The sequence below is a fragment of the Bubalus kerabau genome, chromosome 10, assembly GCF_029407905.1.
Source record: "Bubalus kerabau isolate K-KA32 ecotype Philippines breed swamp buffalo chromosome 10, PCC_UOA_SB_1v2, whole genome shotgun sequence".
NCBI lineage: Eukaryota > Metazoa > Chordata > Mammalia > Artiodactyla > Bovidae > Bubalus > Bubalus kerabau.
Window position 1 is genome coordinate 16,230,547 of NC_073633.1, and position 26,751 is coordinate 16,257,297.

General features: G+C 39.7%; 1 protein-coding gene and 1 non-coding gene across 7 annotated transcripts; both read right to left on the minus strand.

Moving 5' to 3' along the window:
* Positions 1-736: 736 nt before the first annotated feature.
* On the minus strand, positions 737-25,636 carry SPG21 (SPG21 abhydrolase domain containing, maspardin). 6 transcript variants are annotated; one of them, XM_055536708.1, is made up of 9 exons: positions 25,298-25,436; positions 21,399-21,485; positions 18,556-18,717; positions 8,739-8,819; positions 7,696-7,841; positions 5,697-5,805; positions 4,904-5,011; positions 2,721-2,861; positions 737-1,416 (listed from the first exon to the last, which is right to left on the minus strand). In XM_055536708.1, the coding sequence occupies exons 2-9, from the start codon at positions 21,459-21,461 to the stop codon at positions 1,300-1,302; spliced, it is 927 nt and encodes a 308-aa protein (XP_055392683.1). In that variant the 5' UTR covers positions 21,462-21,485; positions 25,298-25,436; the 3' UTR covers positions 737-1,299. The 6 variants fall into 6 exon arrangements, with proteins under 6 accessions (XP_055392683.1, XP_055392684.1, XP_055392686.1 ...); XM_055536709.1 differs by lacking the exon at positions 25,298-25,436 and adding an exon at positions 25,032-25,148; XM_055536711.1 differs by lacking the exon at positions 25,298-25,436 and adding an exon at positions 24,674-24,692.
* Positions 1,820-1,891, minus strand: TRNAC-GCA (transfer RNA cysteine (anticodon GCA)). The gene has a single exon. It is a non-coding gene; the product is annotated as a tRNA-Cys (tRNA).
* Positions 25,637-26,751: the final 1,115 nt, after the last annotated feature.

A 26,751-nucleotide genomic window follows, 5' to 3' on the forward strand; every position in this document is an offset into this window, starting at 1 on the left:
AGAACCTCTGCAATTATAATTCTCCTGTATGTGGGTCCCCAACCTGGGGGTATGGGACTTGGCTATATTGTAACTGTGCCCCTCCTACCCATCTGGTTGTGATTTCTTCTTAATATCTTTTGTCATGGAGGATCTTTTTGGTCGGTTCTGGTCCTTCCAAAGTGTGAACTTTGGAAGCTAAGTAGAACACGTCAACTGTAAAAAGATAATTTATGAGAGAATCACAAATAGGAACACTGACTGGATATTAGTATGAAAGAATTATTGCTGAATTTTTTAAAGTGTGATAATGGCATTATCTCTTGGAGGTACACAGAAAAATATTTACAGATGAAATAAGATATCAGAAATTGCCTTAAAATAACCCAGTGATACGAGTATGTGTAGAAAAAGTGAGGGTGGAGTAAGAGATGATGCAACACCATCAATGAGGTGATAATTTTTGAAGCTGATGGGGATTTAGTTCATTATACTATTTTCTCTATGTGTGTTTAAATTTTTCCACTGAGGTGTTGAAAAGCAGGTATGAAAAGTACCTTGCCAGAGCAGCCGCTCAGTAAATGACTGTTTTTGTAATCTAACAATGAGCAAAGTGTGCTTTAGAGAGATTAAGTCACTTACCAAAAGTCACACAGGTTTGACAAACACCACGGTCTGCTTCTCAGAGTCCTATGTGTAGGCAGCCCATTTGGCAGCTGCGATAATCATAAAAGCCAAAAAAATCATAAAATTCAACTCATTGAAATTGAATTTTTATTCCAAAGACTGTAGTGGGTAGAAAGACAACAGCCAAAATTAAAAACAACTGGCTTAAATGGAAATTAGAAGTAGTTGATTTGCAGGAGAGCAAACAGTGGGTGACGGCCTTGGCACTCTAATAACTGTTATAACCAAGAGAGCATAAAAAAAACAAATGTGCTGATACATAACGTGGCTATGCAGCATTTACAGCAAATAACAGGAAGAAAGGAAGACAGAAAGAAAAGGAAAAAAATCTACAAAACCCCCAAACTAAGAAATTAATAATTAAGAACACAGTGGGTAAATACTTTCGGTAGCAAAATTTTCACAGTTCTTAAAATGGGAGTCTCCAAAAGTACTTAAGTTCAAAAGCTAAAAAAACAGAAGAGGAAATAGTTACACGGGCTTAGAAGAGCTGCCGCCTGTCACGAAGATGACCATCAGTCCTAGTTCCAAACACAGTGATAACCGGTGAACCTGACCAACCGAAGAGAGGCCGACTGGCGGGCACTGACGTCACTGATTGTACAAACACGCTGGACCATTCGTCACTAACAGCTACTGCTCCTCCTGACTGATGCCAAGGCTGCCCTTCTGCACCTCGAGTTCCTCGGCACTGACCATCGACGGGTCAATAGCTGCGTATTTGGTTCCATGGAATTGAAGCAAATGTATCTGCAGAAATGCAGAATGATTATTTTAAACATCACTGTCGTATATTAATAATTTCTACTTCTAAAATTACAGAGTACCCAGGGAAGGGGCAAGATTGGGGTACGGGGTTAAAAGGCAAAAACTACCACGTATAAAACAAGCCAAAGGAGATACTGCACATCACAGGGTATATAGCCAATATCTTACAATAACTTTAAATGGAATATAATCTGTAATCTAAAAATGTTGAATCACTACATAGAACACATGAAACTAACATTATAAACCAACTATGTATGTGTTAGTCACTCAGTTGTGTCTGACTCTGTGACTCTGTGGATGACAGCCTGCCAGGCTCTTCTGTCCATGTACTTCTCCAGGGAATAATACTGGAGTGGGTTGCTATTCCCTTTTCCAGGGAATCGTCCCTACCCAGGGATTGAACCTGGGTCTCCTGCATTGCAGGCAGATGCTTTACCATCTGAGCCACCAGGGAAGCCCAAAAAACCAATTATACCTCAATAAAAATAAACATACAAACACTAAAAAACTAGAGTAATACATACTAACTAGAGGAAAATTAGAAAACAAAAAGTCAAAAATCATTATGTAGCCAGTCTTTCTGGGCAACTACATTTTCTTACTAACATTTTACATTGCAGCATGCTGCTTCTCAAGCAGGTGTTTACCCTTCTCCTCTGCTGCTATGAATCAGGTCCTTCCCATCCTCTGCTGTTCTAATATCATAATGAGTGTCTCTGGGAATCAGGTTGTTTTGTATTTACAAGCCTCTCCTTAGGATCTGTAGCCACATGTGGATGACAGGATCAAAGAATATGACTGGTTTTTAAGGCTCTTGATACTGTTTGCCAAATTGCAAAGCAGCCATTTCTCACCACTATTCTAATATCAGTTTAGGCAGGTATTTGAAAAGGTGGTGTGTGTTAGACCATGCGTACGTTTTAATGCATTAAAATTAGACCAAGAAGTCACTTCATGGGACTCAGACTGACTCCATTTAAGTCTGGTGTCCTGACTGAACTCCTTGAATCTGGGAGCCAAGGTTCCATGGTACCAAATGGTTCCTTCGGTGTGTGAGTTCAGGCCTGTGGGTCATAGAAAAGGGAGAGTGGGCAGACAGGCACCCAGGGTCTCTACTATGCTTGAATTCTATAAATTACTCATGGAGACCAGCTTTATCAAGTAAGTGCTTCATTCCTACAGAGAATTCTATAGTTCTGTCTCTCCACCACCACCAAAAAGCTTTATGTTTCAAACCATAGACTCTGGGTTCAAAGTGCTCTGGGTTCCATCCCAGGGCCTACCTGTACATAGAGATTCACCTCTGCACTTCTGCACAGGTATGGGAAATTGCCTCCTGTTTTAAGGTGAGCCCTCCGGGCATTAGGATACAGTTTGTACATTTCTTCTTTAGCTTCAGTTGAAAGTGCACTCTGGTCAAACACCTTTAGAAGAATATGAGGACAAAACTGTTATTTCAATGTGTTCTTTTCACATTAAGCAAAGTGTCCCCCCAAGCACTCCTTACAGGAGACATGGTTGAACCTTTCTGAAGCCTGGGCCACCACCTTCTGCTCATCCCTAGTGACTCTAACTCCAAAGTAAAATACACAGATTTTACTGCCAAATGTCTTTTGCATTGTTTAGGGGAAAAAAATTCTACCATGAATTTCATTTGTCCTCAAAGATAGTTAATTAAATTAACAGAACACTAATAGCAAACAATCACTGAAAACACCAATTTCAAAAAGATCATGAAACCCCAAAAGAACTTAGTATTAATTTAAAAACAGTTATATGTATGATATGCTCCGTGAAAATAATTATCTAAAAAATTAAGAATATTAGATAAAAAGTCCAGGCCCTTTCCTGGGGGAGCCACTGTTGGAAGTTTGCAATATATGACTCAAGAATCATAATACTCACACAAATTTATGTTCAAACTCATGCAAAAATTATTCAAATAATATAAAAAAACAAAAAAAAAACCTCATGAAAATAAAGATAGGTGCGTCTCCACCTTGCTAAAACTTCTAGACATTTTAAGTGACCACGTGCTTAAGTGGTGAACATAACTTTGAAAGTGCTGGCAGAGCAAATGCACTGTGAGGACCATATATTTCTTCGAAAGTATTGACAAGCTTACTCTGTGTCATGTAATGTTGGAATGTAGTAATTATAATAGAAAATGGTAAGTTATTGTACATGTTCATAATAATCTCCTGATAAAAATCAGTTTTTAATTTGAATACCATATTACTTGCATTTAGGAATAAATCTATTGTGAGACAGAACAGTTATATGATTAAAATAAAAAGTCAAAGCCACAGTGAGATACCACTTCACATCCATTAGGGTGGCCACTATTAAAAAAAAATAAAAAAAATAACAAGGATATTGGCAACGATATGGAGAAATTGGAGACTTTATGCACTGCTAATGGGAATGTAAAATGGTATGGCCCCTGTGGAAGACGGTAAGGCAGTCTCTCTAGGAGTTAAACAGAATTATCAAATGATTCAGCAATTCCATTTCTAGGTATGCACCACCCAAAAGAATTGAAAATAGAACCTTGAATGTGTATTTGCACACCAACATTTACAGCAGTGTTATTCACAATAGCCAAAAGGTGGAAACAACTCAAATGTCTATCCACAGACGAAAGGATAAACAAACTGCGGTATATACATACAACGCAATATTATCCAACCGTAAAAGGGAATGATTCTTAAAATTTTAAATTTATTTTTAATTGGAGGATAACTGGATATTTTTAACATATGCTTTAACATGGATAAAGCTTAGAAATATGCTAAGTGAAACAAGCCAGATACATAAGGATATTTATATGATTCCACTTACATGAGGTACCTAGAACAGGTAAATTCATAGAGACAAAAAGCAGGACAAAGGTTACTAGGGTCTCTAGGGGGAACGGTGAAGGAAGAGTTATTGTTTAATGGGTACAGAGTTTCAGTTTGGGATGATGGAAAGTTCTGGAGATGGCTAACAGTGGCAGTTGGACCACACTATAAATATACTTAATGGTACTGAACTGAACACTTAAAAGTAGTTTAAATTTTGTTATGTGAATTTTGTTATGTGTATTTTACTATAATTAAAAAAACATGTAAGAAGCAAGCTTTTGTGTTAACTGGACTTTATGGAATTCTGGCACCTTCGTTTTGCTGCCCAGATTTGTAACAGCTTAAAAAGAACAGCAAAGCAAACCAAAATGGGTAAGGACTACCATGTTTGTTTAAATTTATTTTTATTTCAATGGTGTTATTCCTTCCAGGAAAAATACAGGATAAGCAATAAAAATTTTTTTTGAAATTGAGAAAGCTGTGTGGGGGGCAGGTGGTAAAAGCAAATTCAATGCAGTGTTTGAAGCAACACTGAAAAATCGTAAAATGATTTGTAAGGTGGATCTTGACATATACATATAAAAAAGGTAAAGCATCTGTTTTACTTAAAGAAAACTTACATCCATAATGGTTACAGGGATATCCCGAATTTTATGAGGTTCCACATAAGAATTTTGACAATTCAGGGTAAGTCTTGAAGCCAGTTCACTCTGACCCAAACTTTCCAGCTGCAGGAAAAAACACAGGTAAAGATTTTTCAAAAAAATTTTTTTCACATTTACATTAGAGCCACAGATAATAGCCTATTTATAAAGGTGGCGTTATACTGTGTGGTGGGGCCAGTAAGTTAACCACTGAGGAGACACAATGTATTTGAGACCATAACTGGGCCCTGGAAGTGGTGATACTTTTCTGTTCTGGGCACCTGGCCTTCCACAACCCTCAACCTGAGCTGCCTCTTCAACCAGGTGCCTGTGGGCGGCAAGCCCATTCCAGAAGCTTAATGAAGATAGAGAAACATTTCAGTGATCTTAGAGCTGGAAGAGGCCTCAGAAAAAATCATCTATCCAGTAGTTCCTACCTGCACATCTAGAAACCTGCTCCATCACACTGACCCGGGGAGGCAGAAGTGGAGGAGTGAGGTGAAAACAGATTCCCAGAGCCCTCGGCCAGGGATTCCGGTTCAAGGCCTAGTGTGAGGCCTTAGAGTCTGTGTTTTTTAAATTTCCCCAAGTGATTCTGATAAATTATTCACCAGCCATAATATCCATCTAGATGTATTAAAGTTAATATGGAAAAATGCTTAACAAACACCTCTAATACACACTGAGCAAGACAGGTATTTCTCAGGAACCAAGGAGACATGAAAATTCCCAGGTCAAGGTGTCCCCTCCCCAAGGTCATGATCCTTACCCTGTCTACCATGAAATCAATGGCATCAGCCATCATAGGGTCCACTGGGCCAGAGGAAAAGTTCCCAAGAACTATTTTTTTAAGCATAAATGATGGCATCAGCCAAAAGCTGTAAAAAACAAACAAACAAACAAAAAAACTGACATTTAAACTTACAAGACAATACATGAGTGGCAAGTATTCATTCCATATTGAAGCTCTGTATTAGCTAGGCATTTGGGATTTAGAGATTTAAAAAACCTAGTCTCTTCCTTCAAAGAGCTAGTTTTGAAGCATCCAGTTTTTATAAATGCTTTCTCAAGTTCCCAAAGAGTTATGGTTTCATATGATCAAACCTTTGAGGATTGGGAATAATTATAAGCAATATTTCAAAATGCCTTTATTGAAATAAACATTCTGATAATTCCAAGATTTTATTTTCTAGTTGGCCTTATTTTCAATGGCTTAAGCTACTTGTGGAAAACTGAACACTTACCATATCAATCTTAAGGTTTATATCACCTTTTGATTAACATTAAAGGATAGATTTCAAAATAGTAAAATCACAGAGTTATTATACCTACTATTGCTACTAGGGGATTCTTGGGCTAATTCAAGGCAATTCAATCTTCATGTATTTCTATACATGTATATGTATATATATATACATATATATATGTATATCTTTAGTTAGGGTTTACTCCATTAATAACATTGGGAGCCCTTATATAGGGTAAACATGGATTTTTTTAAACCTATGCTGAAAATGACTTATAAAAGGTACAGACCACCTTCTGATATACATTCTCAGTAAACATCCCTTATAAGGACCAGTTAGCCATCTTTCAGTCACCTTCAATGATCTAAGTTCTCTACTCCAACCCATCCCAACAGCTTCTTAACTTCTAAAGGGGATGCTGCTTGGGTGCTTTCTGTGTGTGAGTGAGGGGCGGGGGGTCATCCTCTTGGCTCTGTTCACCCCTGTAGCCTCTGTGTGACACATAGTAAGTATTCAGACATTTGATAAAAAATTACTGATATGCAAGAGCACCAAGTGGGGGAAGTCTTGGCTTCTGACAATCAAAACAACATGAAAAAATCATCAAAAAGAATGACTTTTGGTGCGTCATCTGGACATGAAGTATCTGTCTAATGCATACAAGAAATTGCTGCACAAATGCTGAGTAAATAAGTGAGAAAACATCAGGAATCATTTTTTTAAAAATCAGAATGCAATAGTAAATAGTTGTGAAAACCATGAAAACAATGTTTACCTAGAACATTTTGTGAAAACCAATCTGATCACTCAGGTAAGTTAAGTCAATAGGCTACTTTTGGGGGGTAGAGCCTAGCCTTGCTAGCAATGAAAGAAATATAGTGAAGTCAGTTTTAAGGTACCATTAGACATCTATAAAACTAATTCAAACGATAAAATCAACGAAGGGATGGCTCCAAGAAAGCAGGTACCCCACTGGTTGCCTTGCAAAGCATTCTGCCCTCTCCATCTTTCTAAAAAGCAGACTAATGTTGTAAAAGCACCAGTGAACTAAACAGTCTCTCCATTTCGGGGAACCTATCTCAGGGAAATAACCCAGAAAGAGAGGAACAAAAGTAATTTACACACAAAGATTTACAGTAGAACCTGATAAAAAATTGAGAGAAGCCGAAGGCCTTAAAAAAACTGTAACAGTCATTACACAGAACTCTGTACACAAAATACTATGTGGAGCAAGCAGAATACAGTATCAGTGAGATATGCACTGAAGAGAAACTGTAAAGGCATGTGAACTATAATAAAGCCAGACGATGATTTAAAGTAATGGGAACCACTGAAGTTAAAATTCTTTCAATTCTTTTCCTTTGCAAGGATGACTGTTTCTAATGCTAAAAGCCAGGATGGTTTCAGAAGACAAAAGTATATATGGCCTCTCCCTCCCTAATGCTTCAAAAAAACCAAACATCAACATTTTCAATTCCACTGAAAATAACAAAACTGTTGGTCAAATGTTTACATTCTTACCTGCTTGCAGTCCATGTTTGGTTAAAGATAGAGGTGTCACTGAAGGAATTGCAAAGGATGAGGGAATGGACTCGGGGAGATTTGTGAGTGTATTCAGCAAACTTTTGGGCCAAAAAGCCTCCCAAAGAAGCCCCAAAGAGATGAACCTAGTTGGAAACAAACACAAGGATCCTAAAAACAATGACTGATCTTGAAGTATCAAAAAACTGTTTTAATTATCACCAACCACAGAATATAATGTTATCACCAGTCATTAGACTGAAATATTTACAGCAGTTAGAAGTTTAGGAAATACTGTATTTAAATGCAATGTCTATACCCTGTCAAGAAAAAATACAATGGTGTATATGTTATATTAGTTAAAAAAATATTATTCACAGATTATATTAGAAAATGAAACTACTTTACAGTTTCTGTTTAAGAAAACAGAAATTTTAATTCAGTAATTCAGTATTTCCACTCCTAGACATGTACTCAAGAGAACTGAAAACATCTGTCTACACAGAAATTTGTGTAAGAATGTTCATAGCAACATCACTCATAATAACTAACCAGTGGAAACAAATCAAATGATGAATGGGTAAATAAAATGTGTTTTATCCATACAATGGGATTTTATTTAACAATTAAAAGGAATGAATTATTGATAGAATTTGCAACATCGATGAACCTTGAAAATCTCATGCGAAGTGAAAAAAGCCAGTCACAAAAGACCACAAATTACATTTTTATATTTATATAAAATATCCATAACAGGCAAATCCACAGACAGGGCTCCAGGGAGGAAGAAGGGTGGTGACTGCTAAGTATGGGGTTTCTTTTTGGGGTGGAAAAAATGTTCGAAAATTGACCGTTGTGATGGTTGCACATATCTCTGAATATATTAAAAAACAGTGAATTATACACTTTAAAAGGGTAAACTGTATGGTATGTGAATTCTAGCTCTAAAGAGCTGTTATTAAAAAAAAAAAAAGACAACACCAGACAATGATGTAAATGTTGCATTAAAATCACATGTGAGTAACTAGTTTCAAGGTACTCACTTTATCCAATTGTAAATGGTCTAAAAGTTTTCTGAATCCATCACAGAATTCAAGGTGGTCCCAATAAACTGGATACTGCAACTAAAATATAACAAGTTTTAAATTTATTTTAAAAATTGTAAAAGTAAAATACAACTCATATGTATCTGAAAAATTTAGGGCTCTCACAACAGTGTTTCTCATTTGCTCAATCTCTGCTCCTTTTTCAAAACATGGGAAAATAAGCTCTCATCTTATCCTAGACTTCAAAATTCCAATTTTATCTAACAGAACAATTAAAAAAATAAAAATCACACTCTAGTGGTACTACATATACAACAATTTCAATTCACATCAATGTCCTTTCCAAATAGTTTAGAAACTCTGAGGTTCAAGGGTGAACAGAGCAGAACCTATTCAAGTAAGAAAATTTTGTTTTCCCCTTAAACCAATTTCATTCTGAATTATGGCTCAGAACTAGAAATCCTTCTAAGGAGAGTTTCCTCTCTTTTTGGTAGCATTTCTTTAAGGGAGTATTCAATAAAATTGTTCCTCTACTTTTATTGGCTTAGTCATTCTATCTGACTTCTTGTAGTATTTTTGTTTGTGATCAAACATTTCAGGTGCTTGACCCTAGGTAACCCCTTAATGTTGACAATAATGAAGAAAAAGAAACACAAATCACTAATTCCTTTCTAGGGGACTCAGGTTTGTCACCTAAGACTGCCCTTTAATACACTTAAGATTCATCTTAAAGGCTTGCTGTTTTAAGCACTTAGATTTATTTGGCTAATGACAAATCATTGGGATAGATACCACCATGTAAATTATGGGATAATTTCAGATATGATGTAATATGTTAGTTTTACTATTAAAATTCCATTCGTGGATATGATTCTACTTTTCTGAGGCAGGATGGAGAACAGACTCTTCCTAGCAAAAATTTGAGAGTTTGAGTCAGATGATAGCCTAAAAGAAAGGAGATGACATTTTTATTAATCCTTTAATTTAAAAATGTCTGTGCCCTAAGGAGTGTCCCAGAGCTGAGGTGTCTGGTCTAAAGTGCCAGGTGGAAAGCCTCTGCATCTGACACTCTGAGCAAGAGAGACTATAAGCAAAGGGGGAAAAAAAAAAAGCTGGAGACAAGATGGTGGAGTAGAAGGACTTGAGCTTACCCTCCTCTCATGAAAACACCAAAATCACAACTAACTGCTGAACGACCATAACAAAAAAGGCTTAAGCCTACCAAAAAAAAAGCCTATACCCAAAGAAGAAACCATAATGAGACACCTGAGGAACAGAGGCCACAAACACAGAAAATTAGACAAAATGATATGCAAAAAAATATGTTCCAAGATAAAACCCGAGAAGAACAAATGAAGTGGAGACAGGCACTCTACCTGAAAAAGAATTCGGAGTAATGATGCTACTCCAGGCCCAAAGGGAGTGGGCACAATATATTTAAAGTGATGAAAGGCAAAAACCTATGACCAAGAATACTCTACTCAGCAAGGTTCTTGTTCAGATTCAATGACAAAATCAAAAGCTTTATAGACAAGCAAAAGCTAAGAGAATTGAGCACCACCAAACCAGCTTTACAATGAATGCTAAAAGAATTTCTCTAGACGAAAAAGAAAGGCCACGGCTAGAAACAAGAAAATTACAAATGAGAAAGCTCACTAGTAAAGGCAAACATACAGTAAAAAGTAGGAAATCATCCACACACAAATATGATATCAAACCCAGCAATCATGAGAAGAGGAGAGTACGAATGCAAGACATTAGAAATGCATTTGAAATTAAGAGACCAGCACTTAGAACAATCGTGTGTGTGTGTGTGTGTGTGTGTGTGTGTATGTGTATAGAAAGAAAGAGACAGAGAGAGAGAGCACGCTATATCAAAACCTCATGGTAACTGCAAACCAAAAATCTGCAATAGATACACATAGAAAAGAAAAATTGATCCAAACAAAAACACTAAAGATAGTCATCAAATTGCAAGTGAAAGTATGTTAGCCACTTGGTCATGTCCAACTCTTTGTGACTGTAGCCCCAGACATCTGTCTATGGAATTCTCCAGGCAAGAATACTGGAGTGGTTAGAAGAGAAAAAAAGAGGAAGAGAAAAAAATGACCTATAAAACCAAATCCAAAACAATTAACAAAACAGCAATTAAGAACATGCATACTGATAATTACCTTAAATGTAAATGGATTAAATGCTCCACCCAAAAGACACAGACTAGCTGAATGGATCAAAAAACAAGATCTAGGGCTTCCCTGGTGGCTCAGTGGTAAAGAATCCACAAGAAGAACTACCACAATCAGAAGCCCATGAACCACAACTAGAGAGTAGCTCCTGCTTGCTGCAACTAGAGAAAAACCCATGCAGCAATGAAGACCCAGCACAGCCCAAAATAAACAAGTTAATAAATACCCATATATTTGAGAGTCCCTTGGACTGCAAGGAGATCCAACCAGTCCATTCTGAAGGAGAAGAGCCCTGGGATTTCTCTGGAGGGAATGATGCTGAAGCTGAAACTCCAGTACTTTGGCCACCTCATGCGAAGAGTTGACTCATTGGAAAAGACTCTGAGTCGGGGACGGATTGGGGGCAGGAGGAGAAGGGGACGACAGAGGATGAGATGGCTGGATGGTATCACTGACTCGATGGACGTGAGTCTGAGTGAACTCCAGGAATTGGTGATGGACAGGGAGGCCTGGCGTGCTGTGATTCATGGGGTCGCAAAGAGTTGGACACGACTGAGCGACTGAACTGAACTGAACTGAATGCTGTCTATAAGAGATACACCCACATCTAGGGATACATACAGACTGCAACTAAAAGGATGGAAAAAGGTATTCCAAGCAAATGGAAATCAAAGAAATCTGGAGAAGCGATCCTCTTATCAGACAAAATAGACTTGAAAATAAAGACTGTTACAAGAGACAAAGAAGGACACTACATAATGATCAAGGGGTTAATCCAAGAAGAAGATATAACAATTGTAAATAAATATGCACCCAACGTAGGAGCACCTCAATATATAGGCAATTGCTTAAAGGAAAAAATCAATAGGAACACAATAACAGTGGGGGACTTGAACACCCCACTTAGATCAATGGACAAAACATCCAGGCAGAAAATCAATAAGGAAACACAAACCTTAAATGACACATTAGACCAAATGAACTTAATTGATATTTATAAAACATTCCATCCTAAAGCAAAATATACATTCTTCTCAAGTGCACATGGAACATCCTCCAGGACAGATTACATGCTGGGCCACAAAGTGAGCTTTGGTAAATTTAAGAAAATTGAAATCGTATCAAGCATCTTCTCTGATCACAATGCTATGAGATTAGAAGTCAACTACAAGGAAAAAAACTGTAAAACAAAACAAAAACAAACAAGTGGAAGCTAAACAGTATGTTACTAAACAACCAATGGATCACTGAAGAAATCAAAGAGGAAACAAAAAATACCTAGAGACAAATGAAAATAAAAACACAGTAACCCAAAACTGATGGGACACAGCAAAAGCAGTTCTAAGACGGAAGTTCATGGCAATACAATCTTACCTCAGGAAACAAGAACAGCCTAACCTTACATCCAAAGCAACTAGAAAATGAAAAACAAAATCTAAAGTAAGTAGAAAGAAGGAAGTCATACAGATCAGAGCAGAAATAAATGAAATAGAGACAAAGAAAACAATAGAAAAGGTCAATGAAAGTAAGAGCTGTTTCTTTCAAAAGATAAACAAAATTGATAAACCTCTAGCCAGACTTGGAGAAGGAAATGGCAACCCACTCCAGTACTTGTGCCTGGAAAATCCCATGGATGGAGGAGCCCTGTAGGCTACAGTCCATGGGGTCTCGAAGAGTCCGACGGGACTGAGTGACTTCACTTTCACTTTTCACTTCACTTTCACGCATTGGAGAAGGAAATGGCAACCCACTCCAGTGTCTTGCCTAGAGAATCCCAGGGACGGGGGAGCCTGGTGGGCTGCCATCTATGGGGTTGCAGAGAGTCAGACATGACTGAAGCGACTTAGCAGCAGCAGCAGCAGCTTGCCAGACTCAAGAAAAAACAGAGGGCTCAAATCAATAAAATTAGAAATGAAAAAGGAGAATTAAATGGACACAACAGAAATACTAAGGGTAAGTAAACTATTACAAGCAACTATATGTCAATAAGATGAACAATGTAGAAGTGGACAAATTCTTAGAAAGGTACAATCTTCCAAGACTGCACCACGAAGAAATAGAAAACATGAATAGACCTATTACAAGAGATTGAAACTATGATTTAGAAACTTCTAACAAACAATAGTCCAGGATCAGATGGCTTCACAGGTGATTCTATCAAGCATTTAGAGAAGAGTTAACACCTATCCTTTTAAAACTATTCCAAAAAACTGCAGAGGAAGGAACACTCTCAAACTCATTCTATGAGGCCCCCATCACCCTGATACCAAAACCAGACAAAGATTTCACAAAATAAGAAAATTACAGGCCAATATCATGGATAAACATAGATACAAAAATCCTCAAAATACTACTGAATCCAACAATATAGTAAAAGATCATATACCATGATCAAGTGGGATTTATCTCAGGGGTTCAAGGATTTTTCTATATTCACAAATCAATCAGTGTGATACATCATATTAACAAATTGAAGAAAAACCGCATGATCTTCTCAACAGATGCAGAAAAATCTCTTTACAAAACTCAATACCCATTTATGATAAAAACTCTTCAGAAAGTTGGCATAGAGGGAAATTACCTCAACATAATAAAGGCCATATATGACAAACCCACAGCTAACATCATATTCAATGGTGAAAAGCTAAAGGCATTTCCTCTAGGATCAGGAACAAGACAAGGATGTCCACTCTCACTACTTTTATTTAATATAGTTTTGGAAGTCCTAGACACAGCAATTAGAAAAGAAAAAGAAATAAAAGGAATCCAAACTGGAAAACAAGAAGTAAACTGTCACTGTTTATAGATGACATATTATACATAGACAATTCTAAAGATGCTACCATAAAACTACTAGAGCTCATCAACAAATTTGGTAAAGCTGCAGGATACGAAAATCTGTAAAATTTTTATTTCTGCAGATACAGAAATATGCTGCATTTCTATACATTAACAATGAAAAAGGAAATAACCTCACTTACCATCACATCAAAAAGAATAAAATATCTAGGAATAAACCTACCTAAGTCAGACTTTATTTTTGGGGGCTCCAAAATCACTGCAGATGGTGACTGCAGCCATGAAATTAAAAGACACTTACTCCTTGGAAGGAAAATTATGACCAACCTAGATAGCATATTCAAAAGCAGAGACATTACTTTGCCAACAGAGGTCCGTCTAGTCAAGGCTATGGTTTTTCCAGTAGTCATGTATGGATGTGAGAGTTGGACTGTGAAGAAAGCTGAGCACCGAAGAATTGATGCTTTTGAACTGTGGTGTTGGAGAAGACTCTTGAGAGTCCCTTGGACTGCAAGGAGATCCAACCAGTCCATTCTAAAGGAGATTGGTCCTGGGATTTCTTTGGAAGGAATGATGCTAAAGCTGAAACTCCAGTACTTTGGCCACCTCATGCGAAGAGTTGACTCATTGGAAAAGACTGATGCTGGGAGGGATTGGGGGCAGGAGGAAAAGGGGACGACAGAGGATGAGATGGCTGGATGGTATCACCGACTCGATGGACATGAGTTTGAGTGAACTCCAGGAGTTGGTGATGGACAGGGAGGCCTGGCATGCTGCAATTCATGGGGTCGCAAAGAGTCAGACATGACTGAGCGACTGAACTGAACTGAACTGAAGCAGGCAAAAGACCTGTACTCTGAAAAGTATAAGATACTGCTGAAAGAAGCTGAAGATGACACAAACAAATGAAAAGACAGACTATGTTCTTGGATTGGAAGAATCAATATTGTCAAAATGACTATACTATCCAAGGCAATCTACAGATTCAATGAAATCCTATTAAATTACCAATGGTGTATTTCATAGAACTGGAACAGAATTTTAAAATGTGTATGGAAACACAAAAGACCCCAAATAGCCAACATAATTCTGAGAAAGAAAAATGGAACTGGAGGAATCAGGCTCCCTGGCTTCAGACTATACTACAAAGCTACAGTAATCAAAACAGTATGGCACTGGCACAAATTCAGAAATATAGATTAGTGGAACAGGACAGGAAGCCCAGAAATAAACCCACATGCCTATGGTCAAATAATCTATGACAAAGGAGGCAAGAATACAATGGAAATGCTGCTGAGAAAATCGGACAGCTACCTGTGAAAGAATGAAATTAGAACATTCATTAGAATGTTCTAATGAAATCAGAATATCCTCTAACCATACACAAAAATAAACTCAAAATAGATTAAAGACCTAAATGAAGACTGGATAGCATAAAACTCTTCAAGGAAAACATAGGCAGAACACTCTTTGATATAAATTACAGCAATATCATTTTGGATCCAGCACCTACAGTAGTGAAAACAAAAATAAACAAATGGGACCTTAAAAGCTTTTGCATAGGAAAGGAATAATAAACAAAATGAAAGACAACCCACAGAATGGGAGAAAATATTTGCAAACGAAACAACTGACAAGGGATTAATCTCCAAAATATACAAAACAGCTCATGCAGCTCAACAGCAAAAAACAAAAATTAAAAAATGGACAGAAGATCTAAATAGACAGCTCTCCAAAGAAGACATACAGATGGCCCAAAAGCACATGAAAAGATGCTCAACACTGCTAATTATTAGGGAAATGCAAATCAAAACTACCATGAGGTATAACCTCATATCAGTCAGAATGGCAATAATCAATATGTCTACAAACAATAAATGCTGGAGAGGGTGTGGAGAGAAGGGAACCCTCCTACACTGTTGATGGGAATGTAAATCGGTACAATCATTATGGAGAATGGTATGGAGGTTCCTTAAAAAACTAAAAATAGAACTACTATTTGAATCAGCAATCTCACTCCTAGGCATATATCTGGAGAAAATCATAATTCAAAAAGATACACGCACCCCAGTGTTCAATGCAGCACTATTTACAATAGCCAAGACATGGAAGCAACCTAAATATCCATTAACAGAGGAATGGATAAAGAAGATGCGGTACATATACACAATAAAATATTACTTAGCCATAAAAAAGAATGAAATAATGCCATCTGCAGCATCATGGACCTAGAGATGATCATAGTAAGTGAAGTAAGTCAGGAAGAGAAAGATAAATATCATATGACAGTACTTATATGTGGAATTTTTTAAAATGATATAAATGAACTTATTTACAAAACAGAAGCAGACTCACAGACTTCGAAAACAAACATCATTACCCAAGGGGAAAGGCTGGGGGAAGGACAAATTAGAAGTTTGGGATTAACATATATACATATATAGTAGTGTTACTACATATAAAATAGATGTATTACAGCACAGGAAGCTCTACTCAATATTCTGTAATAACCTATATGGGAAAAGATTCTGGAAAAGAATGGATATATGTATATGTATAACTGAATCGCTTTGCTGTACACCTGAAACTAACACAACATTGTAAAGCAACTATACTCTAATCTAAAATAAAAATTTTAAATTAAAAAAATTTGTGTCCTAGACAGGTGATAAAATTGTATACAACTTAGTATACACATAAACAATTGAGAATGTGTAAAACTGGAAATGTGAACAAGGTTGGTGGATTATATTAACATCAATAATTGGCTGTGATATTCTACTACAGTTTTATAAAATGTTACTATTGGGAGAAACTGGGCAAAGTATATAAGGGGTATCTCTCTATTATTTCTTACAACTGCATGTGAATCTATAATTATTTCAATAAAAATGTAAATGAAAAAAGGATCCATGCATTTTTAACTGCTAGATACTAACAGCGGAGAAGGCAATGGCACCCCACTCCAGTACTCTTGCCTGGAGAATCCCAGGGACGTGGGAGCCTGGTGGGCTGCCGTCTCTGGGGTCGCACAGAGTCGGACACGACTGAAGAGACTTAGCAGCAGATACTAACACATGTCTAGTAAAATTTCAGAAATCTCCTGGCACTTTGATCAAATCTTAAGGACGAAGTGACTTTGAAGACACTGCTATCTTTTCCCTTGATTCTTTATCTAGCTAAGAAATAGGGAATGCCCACATCAGGAACCTTGAGGGCAAGAAGAACTATACAGGCAAAAGGCAAGGCTGTGTGCCCTGTCAGTTTAGAACCAAAAACATGCTGTCTGCTTTGAAGAACGCTCAAAAGTGAGACAGACAGCTGGGGGCTGCTCAGTTTCCCCTCCCTGGCTGACCAACAGCGACCACCTAGACAGAAAGTGTCACCACTTCAGCTGCAAAGGACTAGGATGAGGGCGGCTACCACCCTCCTCTCCTGGAATGCTTGCAGAGAGGGCTTACTGAAAACCCAGAACAAGGGAGGATTACGTGGCAGGGCTCTCAACACACCATATGAGGAATGGTTAAAGAATCTGGAGAGATTTACCTGGAGAAGACAAGACCTGGGGGGAAAGTCAGTAGGCGGCCGAAAGTAACGAGTTTTTTCAAAAAAGAGCAGGGCTGTCAGGAGGACGAGGAGCTGCATTTGTCTTGTGTGACCCCAGTTGGTGGTAGCCCCAGTGGAATTTTCAGTTTCCTTCTAAGAGAAGAGCCCTGGCCCACGTTTTCTCTCCTCTAGGCAGTAAATAAAATGTATACTAATAGCAGTACTCCCATGAGGAGTACCATTTACATGTTAACATTCTAGGTTCCAGAAAACAACCGCCAGCTCCAAAGCCAGGGCCTCTGCTTTGGGGAAGTTAGGAAACCGAAGTCCACCATCCTGACCTAGTCAAGGCGTGCCCAACACTCTATGGTGAGCAATGGCGCCTTCCCGCCTACGCCCTCCTCCCAGAGAGGGAGATTAAAGAATGACCAGTGCAAAAGTAGATTTAGACCAAACTCAGCGATAACACAGAGAAGGCAATGGCACCCCACTCCAGTACTCTTGCCTGGAAAATCCCATGGACAGAGGAGCCTGGTAGGCTGCAGTCCATGGGGTCGCTCAGAGTTGGACACGACTGAGCGACTTCACTTTCACTTCTCACTTTCATGCATTGGAGAAGGAAATGGCAACCCACTCCAGTGTTCTTGCCTGGAGAATCCCAGGGACGGGGGAGCCTGTTGGGCTGCCATCTCTGGGGTCACAGAGAGTCAGACACGACTGAAGCGACTTAGCAGCAGCAGCAGCAGCAGTGGTAACAATTAGAAACAACAAACTTTTTAACCAAATGTGACGGATATGAGCTAATTAATGAACCTCACCTCACCTGTCAAAGACTCACAGTAAAGCAAGCTTTCGGTCCCCTTTGCTGCTCACAAGCAGTGATGGAATAAAAGGGGGGAGGAAATGGGGTCAGAAGATTGAGCTGGGTTCTCCCTCTGCTGCCTACTGGCTGTGTGACCCTCAGCCATCTCTAAAATGTCCAGACCTCAGCCTCCTCATCTATAAACAACGACAATGCTTCCTACTGGTCAGACTTATTCAGGAAATGCATGTTCAAGCTGAGGGTAGAGAAAGCTTTGATAAAGGTTTGTCTCCTCTGTGCCTCCATTTGTTTTCAAACCATATCACCTTCATCAAAAAACTCCCTTTCACATTTTAGAAATGAAAAACAGTATTTTACAATAAGAAACATGCCTATTACTTTACTCAGAAACAGAAACATACACACACACAAAATCAGAAAATGTGGACCTGCATTGTTATCCTAAATCAACAATACTTACAGCTATAACCCGGTAACCCCATCCAGTCAAAGCCAAAATCTGCCGGAAAAATACATCCGCAGTTCCGCTGACAGGAGGGAGAAATATGAGAGGACACCTGATATTTCTGGGGCCTGCATCGTAGAGCGACCAGATCTTACTATCATCATCATCCACAATAATCTGGAGGGAAAGTTATAAGAAGAAAATGAAAAATCTCATGGATTTGATTTTACATGTTAATAGTTATTTCGGAAAAAAAAAAATAGTTATTTCGACACCATAATTTCATTGACAATTTTAATACCACTGTCTTGCTGGTTTACACACTAACATGGGGATCACACCAGACCAGTACATATAATAAACAGCTTTGTCTCCTTTTCCTTCTTCAGAACTGACACAGTCCAAGGAACTGCTTTATCCTTTTCCCGAGAGCTCCTTTTTTTCTCAGCTTGGAATTTTCCTTTCCAGTCATGATTATTTGCAGTTTATTTTGTTTACCATTAAACAGTAAACTCTGCACATGGCATCTTAACTCTTCCCCATATTTCTGGCTGTGTGTGCATGCGCGCATGTAGGAGGAGGACAATTTGCAGAGTCATTCTCCAGTGCTGGCCCAGAGAGCTGGCTGGGATCAGCAGGGTTAGCGTGTGAAAGGGGAGACGAGACAAAGACAAGACTCCGGGCTCTGGGGAGAAGCTGGGTAGAGATGGGACCATGAGTGAGATGCTTCTGGAGCCTGATCTAGCCCAAGCCTCTGAGACAGAGACCTCTGCTAGAGAGGAGGGATGAGGCAGGTATAGCTGTCACTGTCCCCAGAGACTATTTCAAACCATTCAGTCAGGTGTGGGGAATGGGCTCAGGGAGAAACTGGATTTTGGGGGAAAGGGGGATGAGAAGGAGGAAGGTCATCAGAAACCTTCCTCATTTAGTGGCTTTTGACCCAGTAAGGGAAAAAGATGAGCATTACATGAGCTGAGACAAATCAGGTGTTCAGCACAGAGTCTGGCAGATACTGAGTGTCAATACTGTCAAAAGTGTTCGCTACAGTATGCACTGCATGATAGGTAATTTTCGTTCTCTTTGGCTGACTTTTTGGTGCTATTTGGAAAAGTACATTAACTGCTTGAACTTATGCCAATGCAAATCAATACTTATCCTACTTTTACATTAAAAGGTTCAAGGTTCTATTTTTTTTTCTTCTTTGGCCATGCCATGTGGCATGCTGGATCTTATTTTCCCGACCAGGGATCAAATCCATGCCTCCCTGCATTAGGAGCACGGAGTCTTAACCACTGGACCCCCAGGGAAGTCCCAAGGTTCCATCTTCTGAGAGCTCCAAGTTGGCAGTGCTGTGGGGCCTATGTGTCAATGTGCGTGGCAGCATGCTAACCGGAGTCACTTAGCAGACGAACAGGGCAGGGCAAAATCCAGAGAGCCCTATCCAATCCCTTCCGGACTTCCACAAGTGACAGTATATCTCAGGATTGTGTTTCTGCCCTTTGGATTCTGCCACTCACATTTTTGCTTTTCATGTTCCTTTTTGCTGTGATTGTAGGGACAAATCTTAGTGACCATTGATAGTGCATCCGGTAAATTCCAACCTTCTAGTAATAAAACATGAGATATGATATTCAGATTTCTGAAATTTAAATCTAGCACTATGAAATTTCAAGCAAATTCTTCATCACTTGTGGACCAAACTGACCAAAGGAGAACACTACATCAGTGAAACTACTTCCTACAGCTACTTCCAAGTATATTTCAGTAAGTTTGTGTTGCTTTGGGTCTAGTGATCAGCTGCTAAGTGAGTTCATCAAGAGGAGCCCATGTGAATTACTTGAGGGGATGGGACAAGGCAGAGGGACTCCAGTGGCAATTCTTCTAGCACAGACAGTAGTTCCTAGGGTAGCAAGAAGAAAGGCAGGTTCTCTGTGCTGAGCTGCCAAGTAGCTCTGGCTTTGAAGCCAGATAATTTGATTTTAACCCAAACTCTACTAGACTATGTGACTTTAACATGTTAACCTCCATGAACCTTGGTTTTCTCATCTGTAAAATGGGCACACCACTACCCGCTTTGTTAAACTGTTGAAATAATTAAGATATTTGGGGACTTCCTACAACAGTGGAAGGTATTCTGTCTATATATGGAAACTGTACCTCAAATTTCTACAGGAAGAGTAACTCTGTTATTAATTCAAACTTGCATGCTACTTCCACAGCTATCTACCTTGACAAAATAATTTTAACAGAAACATAGATGATCTTCAGATCATAGTACTCTAATACTTCTGCAAGGGGATCAGCAAAGATTTTATTCTGACACAACTTTTGTCAGTGTGATCCCCAAGCATTTGGGATTAATTTGAGACTCACAGTCAACAGACTACAACGTTAAGTGTTTAGGGTTTTTGGACAACCCAGGCAAATAAAGTTTCTAAAAGATGAATATGACAGAATGAGTACAGATTATGGCAAAGAGAGGATCTATAACGTAAATCTTCAATCTTGAAGAACAGGAAAATGGTTTCTAATAGAATCTAACTGCACTTACTGTACAGGTGCTGTTGCTTACACTTTCCACCAAACTATACAGAGGAGTACACATATTCCTGCTTGCTTGAATATGTAAAAACAACTGTAAAATAATGAGTACAGTTATTCTGGCTTTTACTCTTGAATGAGTCTCAAAAGTTGATTATACTTGACAGGGAAGGGGTTGAACATTACGTTCTGCAATCCAGTCGTGATATTTGGCAATAACCTTTACTCTCAAACACTACTAAGACATAATGTCTAAATCACACATGAAAAACAATACAAGATTTTGCAAATAAGAGGTGTAGTAAAACCATACATACCTTTTTAAGGGGGACTGTACTTCTAAACCAGTTATAATCAGGAGAGACTTTAATCTCTCCCATGGTTAGCTGAAATGGAGGTTAACCCTGAAATAAAAGCATGTGATGTTTCACGTCAAGAATTCATGTTTACATCAGAACTAAATGTAGAATCTGGTCTGGTTCTACCAACAATACTTCCAAAGGTAAAACCGAGGAAATGGGCTGTTTTACCTTGTCGACATATACTAAAACTACAGAAAACAATTGGTGAAATCCTATAATCATGGAGCAAGCAAGAAGTACCCTGAGAGAATTATTCCAACCCCCTTAGTTCCTCCAAAACAGGAATCTGGTCTAGAAAATGTTAATGACTTACCCAAGATCCCATGGCTATTGCAAAACCAGGACCAGACACAGGACAGTCTTTTCTGACCCCTGACTGCCTGTCCTAGTTACATGACTCCAAATGCAGTAGAATAGCCTGTCTTTCAACAAAACCTTAAGAATCTATGTTAATAAAAATGTTCCTGTCTGACAGAATTCTAGGGAACAGTCCACACTAGAAAAAGGAGTTCATGTAAGCCTGCTGCTGCTGCTAAGTCTGCTTCCTCATAAATTCATAAAATGCCATAAATCTAACTCTAGGAGAAGACAGCTTCAGAAACACACATAGATTTTAATGCAAAATACAGGAAAAACTTGCTGTTCATATGGATGTGGTAAAAGTGATATAATGCACGCTGAAGATCCATGATAAAGTACCAGAACATTCCTGAAGGCACAATAACTAGCAAAAAAAAAAATAAAACATGTGCCTTTAAAAAACAGGTGGTCTTCTATTGTGAGATTAATGATTTCCAGCTTTTATAGTTCTATGACCTGGGAAAAGTCACTGACCCTTTGGGGACTTGTTTTCTCATCTAGGATTGTTTCACTACTCTCTCCCTAAAGTGCAGAATAGTGCTTCGTACACAGCAGGCATTATCCGTGGACTAAATGAAATGACTGCATCCTAAGCAGGCCGAACTAGTCAATCCTAGAATCCCTTTTAACCTGGGTACCTATTAGTGTTACATTGGCCAGGCATCCTCAACTTAAAGCTGCCCCTGTTTGCTTAAAAATCTATGTTGTGTCATAACAGGAACTTGAAAATTATAGTTCCTTGTTGCAGATTCTTATTGCCAAATGATGAAATTCTACCCATTGGTTTGGAAGGACTCAAATGCTCCTTTGCATCATGTCCTCTACTGCAGCACAAGCCTGGATTTCCCTACTGAGACCCTAGGACTTAAGTCTTGGGCTTGACTGTGAACTGAGAAACTTAGAGGGGCTTTTCTAGGCTGGTCAGGTGCCAGGGATTCTTAAGCCAATGAATCTTCCTCTTTGGCCCTCCACATCTGCTCCCTCAAAAAAAAGGGCACTCAGCAATCTCAACTGTTACCTCTAGCCTTGGGGGCTACTAAACTGAACCCCAAGGAGATGGTAAATGTAGACATCCAATATTAAACTAGGTTTACAACCTTAACACTGTAATAATTGGCCTTTTCTTTCAAGGCTGGGATGGTTCTTAGAAAAGTTTATTGAAATCTTCAGTGGTTCTAAAATACGAAGAAAATCATCAGCCAGTATTATACAGACAATCAACGTGCATGGAGTAGTTCTTATTCATACTGAAATAAAGAAAATCATTCTTTGCATATCCATTTTCTCTTAACAAATATTAACATGTTAAGAAACTGAATCCATTTGAACTATAGCCTTTCTCTAAGCTGGTCACTGCTTTTAACTGAAAGCAACCGGCAAGTATAGTTAATTCTGGAAAATTTTCTACCTGGATAGACTTGAACTATTCCTATGTCATCTAACTATTGCCTAATCAAGACATTTTCTAGTATACCATTACTATAAACAATCACTATTCCCCAGGAGGAAATATCAAAAACATGTTTAGAAAAAAATCCCTACTCAACAGATCAGAACAAAACACCTACTCAAAACACTTTGGCTGACTAAAGTCAGAAATTTTGCTTCTAGATTCACCAAACTTGGGATAAAATAAATGATTCATAGTTTGGAATCAGCTGCAACATTCAAACCAAACTATCATACAAATATACACACACACATTGTACACAGGCACACACACTCACTGTCATTCACTTCTTCCCTCAGGAGTAAGTAGAACGAGGTTCCTTACCACAGTCTTCAGTATTATCCACAACCACTCAATATTATAACATTTATTTTATAACTAATCTCACTGGTTGGAGATTCCACTGAACGGTGACTACATTTTTATAGAAGCAAGTGATGTGAACACTTGTGCTCGTTTGGCAGTACATGAAACGTAAGACAGATACCAAATGTTGCATATGACCAACTGACATTTAAGAGGGAAAAAAACTGCTGCAAAGGGCAAGCGGCTGTGAGTGGTATGAAAAGGAATTTTGTTCTCCTAGCTCTCTTTCATCCACTACAAGGGAATACTTTTCCAAGTCACAAGGGGAACATTCTGCATATGGCAAAAAAAAAAAAAAAAAAAAAGGTTCACTGAGACTGTGATCCAACTGATCGGTATTAAATAAGAAAGAATGTGGACCAGGAGCTCAACGCTGATTTGATCTCTCACAATTCTTCACAAAAACAAAAGCACCTGTTCATGCTGCTGGGAAATGGGTGGCAGGAATTTTCCCTTCATCTTGCTTAGGGAAACCCCCTTCTCAGAGAGTGCTCTAGACACCCAGTCCTCTCTGGCCCTTGTGCTGCTCCAGGATAAAACTGCCAGTTTTGAGTGTGCAAGAATTACATGCACTTCTCCATCAAGGTTTCACCAGAACCAGCCACTTTACAGTCCACTTATCCCTCAGGATTTCAACAGACCCTGCCAATTCACAGCCAATGAAATCGCCTTTACAAATGTTTAAGTCATCTAACCAGTTCAACTAGTCAAGAGATTTTCTGATCCTTTTCCTCAATCATATGCTCTACATACGGACAAGCTATGATTCTTACTGACACAAGCAATAGCAAAATATTAGAACCTAAGGGTCTCTGGATGATGCCATTGGCTTTTTAATGCAAGTCTCCATACCTCACCACACCAGTACAGAGCTATTCTTTTTTTAGGTTTCCTGGGGGGAAGATTTATCCTTATCTTCAGAAACTTTCTCTATTATCTTCTAAACCTCATGGGAGGAAAAGCTGACTACTTGACATTTTGACGGTCACATCTCATCTTGTACCCTGTCTTAGTATTAAAGCTTTTGGAAATTTGCACACAGCTATTCAATTACCCCTCAGTCTCCTGAAGCTCTGTGCCAAGAGGAGCTGGAACATTGTAGGTGAAGACAAAGCAGCAGCATAAATGCAGAATTTAGGACTCCCGAGGACAAGGAGAAGAGGAAAGTGAGACGGCTTAGCCCTGCCACTTTCCTCACACCTGGCCCGTGCTCAGCAATGACAAAGGCATTTATCACTTTCAGGCTGAGGTGCAATCTCCAAAATAACTAGTCTACTCAGAGTTCTTCAAAGTTTACAGGAAAAATGCGTTCCTGGGCTGCAGCAGTGTAGCCCCAATATGGGATTACAGGAGTATGTCCAGGTCAAGTACCCGACCCCCCCACCCCAGGCGAACCACACACAGATCTCCACCTTCTTCCAGTCCCACTGGTGACAGCCACACAAAGGCAGGGTCACAGGCACACCGATCACCCCCATGAACTCAGACACGACCTTAGACACACACACAGGGACGTGCAATCACGTGCATGGTCACATGAGCCGACCCACTCAGGGCCACACTCACAAAGTCACACCGACAGAGGCAGCCGTGATCACTACAAACCACTCTCACCTGCGGCCACAAACACATCATACACCCACATCCCAGGCTTCCCAGGACCCCTCCCACCCCTCACCTGCCGTGGCCGCCCCCAGGTCCCTGTCCCTCCTCCCAAGGCGGCTCTTCCCTCCAGAAAGGGGGCCGGCCTCGGAGGCTGCTGGGGCCCGGGTGGGGGCTGGAGGCCTGAGCGCTCAGTATCCGTAAGCGCTGCTAGCCGTGGGGGCGCGCTGGAGGGCCGGCCTCCGAGGGGCGGGGCGCGCGGCCGAGCGAGACCGGACCGCCGCCCTCCCTCCTCCGGAATTGTTCGCGCAGCGGGCGCAAGCCGCGAGCTTCCGGGTTCGAAGGGGTGGGGCCACGTCGCGAGGAAGGGGTGGAGCTGCGTGACTCCGGCGGTCACCATGGCGACGGGGCGGGTTGGACCACAGGGTGAGAGAGACTCCGGCGTTCTCCCTACATCCTGCCGGCTGCAGAGTTGGCATCCGCTCTGGCGGGGGCGGGGGCGCCGGGAGGAGGCCCAGAGAGACTCAAGGGTCAGTTCTAGGTCACTCATGTGACGTGAGCACCGAGGGAAAGGTTGTGGGACTGGAAGAAAGGGACTCCTGACCTGCCTCGCCTGCAGTTCTCGGCATAAAGCTTTGAGGGAACTCCTTTGGGTTACAGGCTTTGATGAACAGGTCTTTGTATAGTGTCTTTTCTTGACAAGATTTTTTTTCCTTTGGCATGGCCACAAATGCCCCCCATAATCCTCCACCGTAACACCTCCATCTCCCTTTCCAGACTTGTGCTGAGGTCTTGGGAATTTCCAGGAACAGCTCCCGCTGACCGGCCAGCTCCTTCATCACTTTCCCTTATAGGAATAGAGAATGTTCATATATTTATTAACATTATTAACACGGTTCAACAGTACGTGAACGGTGAAATTCCAGATGCTCAAGCTAGATTTAGAAAAGGCAGAGGAACCAGAGATCAAATTGCCAACAACTGCTGGATCATGGGAAAAGCGAGATAATCCCAAAAAAACATCTACTTCTGATTTATTGACTATGCCAAAGCCTTTGAATGTGTGGATCACAACAAACAGGAAAATTCTTAAAGAGATGGGAATACTAGACCACCTTACCTACAGAAATCTTACCTACAGATTTCTTGAGAAGTCTGTATGCAGGTCAAGAAGCAACAGTTAGAACTGAACATGGAACAACAGACTGGTTCCAAATCAGGAAAGGATTAGGTCAAGGCTGTATATTGTCACCCTGCTTATTTAACTTACATGCAGAGTACATCATGTGAAATGCCAGGCTGGATGAAGCAGAAGCTGGAATCAAGATTGCCAGGAGAAATATCAATAACCTCAGATATGCAGATGACACCACCCTTATGGCAGAAAGTGAAGAAGAACTAAAGAGCCTCTTAAGGAAAGTGAAAGAGGAGAGTGAAAAAGTTGGCTTAAGACTCAACAGTCAGAAAACTAAGATCATGGCTTCCAGTCCCATCACTTCCTGGCAAATAGATGGGGAAACAATGGAAACA

Coding starts and splice junctions, on each gene's coding strand:
- SPG21 (XM_055536706.1), bottom strand. CDS start 25,621: ATGGTGACCGCCGGAGTCACGCAGCTCCACCCCTTCCTCGCGACGTGG. Junction 5,806..7,695: donor CAAACATGGACTGCAAGCAG/GTAAGAATGTAA, acceptor TGTTTTTTACAG/CTTTTGGCTGATGCCATCAT. Junction 5,012..5,696: donor TTGATTTCATGGTAGACAGG/GTAAGGATCATG, acceptor TTTTTCCTGCAG/CTGGAAAGTTTGGGTCAGAG.